Source organism: Lacerta agilis, chromosome 1 (assembly GCF_009819535.1).
Source record: "Lacerta agilis isolate rLacAgi1 chromosome 1, rLacAgi1.pri, whole genome shotgun sequence".
NCBI classification, from domain to species: Eukaryota; Metazoa; Chordata; class Lepidosauria; order Squamata; family Lacertidae; genus Lacerta; species Lacerta agilis.
In genome coordinates this window covers 131,860,154-131,866,153 of record NC_046312.1, presented here as the reverse complement: position 1 = coordinate 131,866,153, position 6,000 = coordinate 131,860,154, and the positions used below count along the sequence as shown (strand labels likewise).

The window sequence follows — 6,000 nt, the reverse complement described above, 5'->3', positions numbered from 1 at the left end:
CTGAGTCTGGAACTCTCTCTGCAGAATTTACTTCTGGGCAACACCCACTTAGCCTAACCTCAGCCATGAAGCTAAAACCTTGTTTTCCCAGGCTTATTATCTACTAATTCTGCTGTTATTGTCACTGGCTGTACCTCATTTTACTGCCTCTGCTGTTGTTTTATCTGTTATCTGTTATTTGTGTTAGAATATTGTTTTAATACTGTCACTGTCATGTTGGTATTGTAAGCCAAATTGTACCTTTTTGGTTAAAAAGTGAGATATAAAAATGTTCCTGCTGCTGTTGTTGCTGTTTAACTTGTTCTGTGAAATTACCTTCCTGGTGTTTTTCTTCAGACTTTTACTATTCCAACACATTTCTCTAGCACTGTGTCATTTCTTCCATCCCTTCGGTGTCAAGACATTCAAGATCAGGTTGCAGAAGTCACCCTGATTTTCCAATTGTAAACCATGTTGCTTGAACCATGTTTCAAAAAGGATGTCCCTCATCATTTTTCATTTGAAAAATTAGGATGGTATTCACTTTATTATTGCTATCTTGCAACATCATACTATGGGGGAAAATATTTATTATGTAGAAAAAGTAAACTTTACATTGTGCACCTGCCAAATCAGTATCAAAAACTAACAAGAACAGATTATTTTTCAGTTGAATTGTTCATGGAAACAGGAGCAGACTTAATCTCTATTAAATATAATTTCAGGAGAATGATGCAAATGCTGCATTACTCCTAGAGGAGAGGGTGTTATACTTCATAAGAACTATGGAAAGAAAAGAGAAACAACATCTGGTGTGTGATATAGCACAGAGTGGGAATCAAGAACAATCCCCAAGAGCTTCTAGCAAAACAGCAGGCAGCGTTGCCGCTAGTACTGGCAATCATCAGTCTTGGCAGCATTATTTCTGTTGGCGGAAAACAAGGTCACTGAATGTCATAATCCTGTGGACTCTTGCAAGTTATGCTGGCACACTGGGCATGTAAGGTCATCATGCAGTGTGTTTGCGAGAATCCAATCTCTTGTGCTCTCAAACAGTCCCAGCAATGATGTCAGAATGGCTCTCCCTCCCTCTCCAGCTTCAGTCTTTTGGAAAGATGCTCACCAAGGACTGTCAAAGGGCTAGCTTTGAACAAAGGATCCGATATAGTCTTGTGAAACTGTGCTACTTCCTGCATCCTAGAAAAAAGGGAGAAAATGCATCAGATGATATGCTAGCATTACAAGAGGCAAGTTAAAAGTACAGTTGTACCTTGGATCCCGAATGCCTTGCGAGTCGAACATTTTGGCTCCCAAACCCCAGTTTGCGAACATTCTTTGGAACCCAAACATCCAACGCAGCTTCTGATTGGCTGCAGGACCCTCCTGCAGCCAATTGGAAGCTGTGCCTTGTTTTATGAAAGTTTTGGAAGTCAAACGGACTTCCAGAACAGATTCCATTCAACGTCTGAGGTACCACTGTACTACCAGTCTTTGAGTGAAGTAAATCACTGTATTCAGGTGGGGCTAACCTAACCTGGCTCTGATTAAACTTCTAGCACACCCCAGGGTACAAAAAGGCATAAACTGGAGGATGTCATCTAGGCACATTTGCTGTGTGAATTATGGGGGTCAGTGTAAGAGACCTCACGAGGAAGATTCACGTGCAAACAGCAGGACTCCCAACACCTTAAGATGTTCATATCCAAGTGTGTCTCCTATATTCCTTGAACGACTTAAACTTACTTCTATGGGAATAGCATAACATACCCACTACAGTCTGAGTTCAATTAGACAAGAGCCCCTTCCTTGCAGCTGTGCAGAGCATAGAACCAGGAGTTCACAAATAGGACCTTTCATCCTGTTCCTTTGAATGTGAATTACTTGATGAAAGACTGTAAACCAGGGCTTTGCTCCTAAGGTGGCTTGAGAAAAGTAAAATCAAATCAGGAGTGTGTCATGTACAGTGGTACCTTGGTTTACAGCCATAATCCATTCCGGAGGTCCATTTGTAAACCAAAACAGGTTGTAACCCAAGGCGCTCTTTCGCCAATGGGGCCTCCAAAAATTTTTTGTTCGTAATCCAAAAAAAGTTTGCAAACCAGGACACGCACTTCCAGGTTTGACGTGTTTGTAATCTAAAACGTATGCAAACCAGACTGTTTGCAAACCAAGGTACCACTGTATCTGGCAATAACATTCTTCACCGAGAGAAGTAAGACCAAAAGTGTAGCTATGAATTTAAAGGATTGCCTAAAATGTGCATTTGTTAATTTGCAGGGAAATGAAGATGGTTTTGTCTAGGGTCTTATCACCTCTGGGCTCTGCAGTGTGCTTAACTGCCTTATAACCAAGAAAAGCTTAACATTTAAAACTTTTTTTGGAGGCAGGAAATCTGGGGCCCTCTAACAATGTCTCTGAGCAGAAGAGCTCTTCAGATTTATTTGAAACACAATCTTATCTCCAGTGCTCTCGTTATAATATCTTGCTTGAATTTGCAAGAATCAAAGTTCTATTAGCCAGGCGCAATGGAGTTTAGCCGGCAAACAGTTTCTACATATGTTTATGCAAACAACACGACTGGGCAGCTCTACTGAATCCAAGGGCAGTTCCGTAATTCTGCAAGCCTCACGAGGAGTATATGTGCTACCCAGCAGGGGTGTGCGCTGAATTCAGACAAATCCTGAATCCAAGATGAAGTGTGGCACCTCAAAAGGGTTTGGGGCTTGTTGTAGGTGGAGTAGGATCTGGAACCCCTGAAGCACTTTGTGGGGCTTGGCAATTCAGACGTCAAAAAGCGACTGCAGACAAGCATATGCTAAAAGCAGAACTAGGCTCATCATATAAGGAAAACGCCAGGGTGGAATGCTGAGGGAAGAAAGAAGAAACACCCGCACTGGGAGAGTTATGTGAGAGAATGTTGTGACTAACAGGGCAAAGAGGAACTGATTTTACCTGGAAAGCCCCCCTGCCTCCACAAAAATGGGTGGACATATTTCACTGCAGTTTTCTTATCCAGGTAAGCTCTCTTAAGTATGCAATTTTCAGAACAGGTGTTCACAAAACATCAGGGGAGAACATGATTCCTTTTTCACTCAGTCCAAAGAACCAAATTGGGGTCTGAACCAACTTTTGTGGTTGCTACATACCCCTACTGATGCCCTGGCCTTTGGCTAGTGCAATACAAGTTTATGAACATAGCCCTCCTCTCTGGGACCTGGAGCGCCTTGTCTTTTTCAGTTAACATTTTAGCCTTTATTCCTCTTGCATGCACAACATTATCATTTCCCAAATTAGCTGCTTTGGGTAAACAGGATGGTGTTGCGTCGGTGAGTACAATCATTTTCCTGACCTGTGGACTTTTCTCTGGCACAAACAGAACTAAGGTTTACAGAGCTCTGCCAGAAGAGGGAGGGGGAGAAGAGAACAGGATATTGGCGCTGCCTTGGCTAAATTCTTAGGAAGTGCCCACCCCTATCCCCTGCAATCAGTGAACAAAAATACCCAAGAGGAACAAGGCAAATTGCCAAATTTTGCATTAGCAAAGTCCACTTATGCAGCAGAGCCCTTGGCCCCCGGCAAGTGAGTCATCAGATCAGTGAGACACAGACTGAGAACTTCTCAAGGACAAATGGACATGCCCAAACCTCTTGCTTCTGCAAAAGCACAGCAGGAGGGACTCACTCAGTCCCACGTCTAAAGGCATGGAAGGTTCTGAAGAAGCAGATGACATCCCAACACCCAGCAAGAGACCATGGTGTCTCTTCAGCTGCTGTTTTCAAAAGGGGGGCTATGATTTAGAGGCCCTGATCATCAGCAGAGAAGTTTAGGAGAAGCAATATGAAATTGCTTCTGTAATGAAGTGCCCTCTGCAGGATTTAATTTTCACTTGCTTAGGATGGGAGGCCTTGGATGGGGGGGGGGGTGCAGTCGCCCATCAGGAGAAAAAGAGAAAGAGAAAGCGAGAGAGAGAGAGCACAACCCCACACATTTCACCATGTATTGAAGGCACCAGCATGGGATGCTGGGATGGTTAAGTGGCAGCAGTTCCTCGGATATTATGGGATGGTGCCCATGCTGCTACTTCAGAGTTTGTTTCTGCTGCTGGTTGAGCAGAGGAGCATGACTTCATGACACCATGGTGAAGAAGAGCCACATCACTGGCCTTTATTGCATCTTCTTCTATTTTAAGGCAAGACAGGTTTTGACTTTGCTGCCCAGAAGGGCTTCTTGTGACAGTCCCACCATTACTCACAAGACTTGGCGTTTCTGGGCTGATTTCATCTGACAGAAGTTAGTCAGCAGCATCTTCTTTGCTGGGCTGAAGAAAACAAAAACTACGTATTAATTGAGAACAGTATTGACACCAAAGACCTGCCAAAAATGTTGCCGTGTGCAGCACCTTCCGCTTGGGCTTCCAGCCACTCCAGCCCCCCCCCCCCGCTCCAGCACTTACCTAGCATTCTGTGGCCACAGAGACTTTTGGGGTTTTACAAAGGATTTTTTGTCCTTCTGCAAACTCTGGATTTGCTATTTCTCTCTCATAAACTACAGCAGCTAACAAAATAGATGTTAAATTATTACAGCAAAACATTTTGGCTTCTGCCAAGGCTGCAGCAGCACCCTTTGATTCACGCCAGAGCAACAGAAGCCAAAATGATTCCCTGTGAGAATGTTGTGTCTTCTGCTTTGTTACTCACTGTTATAAACACATACTTTAGTGATTAACTGCATTCTTTCATGATCTAGCACAAACCTGTCAAAACTACTGTCTGATGATTGGGGAAAAAAGTCTATATTAAAATAGTGCTGAGATGAAATGCTCCACTGAGAACTTACAGCTCTAATATGTGGGAAAGAAAACTGGCATCTCCAAAATTGGGGGCACTTTTCTTGCCCCCTCCATTTAAGGTTTCACTGGAAGGAGGCAGCCATCGCCCCTCCCCCCCCGCCAGGTATGCTCTGGGATGGCTCTGCAGAAAGAGCCTCCTGAGGAAGCCAGGACATCACCCAGGAGAAGATGGCCTACAATTTCTGAAGAGACAACAGAAAATCTGCAGCATGGCGGACCCTTGCTCCAAACCTTCAAAGCAAATTGCACTGCTCTCGTTACTTCTAGAAAAATAAAACATTGGTTCCTAGTGAAGTAATCACAGGTGAAACACATATTATTCCTGAATAAGACTATATTAAGACTACTCTCTAAGCTCCTCAATACAGACTTGAATCAATGTATTATCAGGTTAACCCAAAGTTCTCTTTGAGATCAAATGCATCTGACCTGTAACTAACCCAAGAAATAAGACTTATTTCCATATACAGCTGTCTGTGCCACTTGTGGAAACTTGCCTCAAGTGCCTGCTGCTGGGATGCCCGCCTCCTCAATTTTATTTATTCATCACGAAAGGCATCCTTGTTTCATTACATGTTGCAGACTTCATTCATTATAAATCAGAATAAAACCTCAATTGAATGCACTTATCCCCAGCAGGGGATCACATTTCTGGAGAATCTGATCTTCTATGACTAAAAGCTGACAAATCATTGGGAGTATAATTCCTCATTTATGCAATAACTGTAATCCTCTAAAATTTGTGCTGATTAAAAAGCACATGCAACAGATTCAGACTGTGAGCAACCAGAACAGCCCCTGCACAAAGGAGGAACAGCAAAGTGGATTTACCACAAGAAAGAGCAGCAACCATTTTCTAGACTTTGAACTAACTAGTAGCTGCTTCTAAATAAAAGAATTCAATGTGGAATGTAGAAATTTTATTTGATCCTCTGGGCGGGGTGATGAACCTTAAACATCTCTCCCCACCCTTGCCCACATCAAAATGATTCTGACCATTTCATTCTGAAGTCCATTCCTTTCATGACTGTTCAGCACAATCATTTATGGAGCATCCTTGAGAAGCTGAATAGGGTTTGTGTCAGTCTGAAAGGGGGGTGGGGAAAGAGTCTCCATCCTTTGAAAAATAAAACTCGTAGTGTTCCTGTCATGCTTTCACCTAGTCACTTCCT

At 43.1% G+C, this 6,000-nt stretch overlaps 1 protein-coding gene across 1 annotated transcript in view; it reads right to left on the bottom strand.

Moving 5' to 3' along the window:
• Window positions 1-549: 549 nt before the first annotated feature.
• Window positions 550-6,000, bottom strand: part of FAM207A (family with sequence similarity 207 member A) — a 44,821-nt gene continuing 39,370 nt past the window's right edge. Inside the window, exons 5-6 of the mRNA XM_033171831.1 lie at window positions 4,232-4,297; window positions 550-1,176 (exon numbers count right to left, since the gene is read on the bottom strand). Coding sequence (XP_033027722.1) covers window positions 1,050-1,176; window positions 4,232-4,297 — 193 coding nt within the window. The 3' untranslated portion in view covers window positions 550-1,049. The remainder of the gene's footprint in view (window positions 1,177-4,231; window positions 4,298-6,000) is intronic.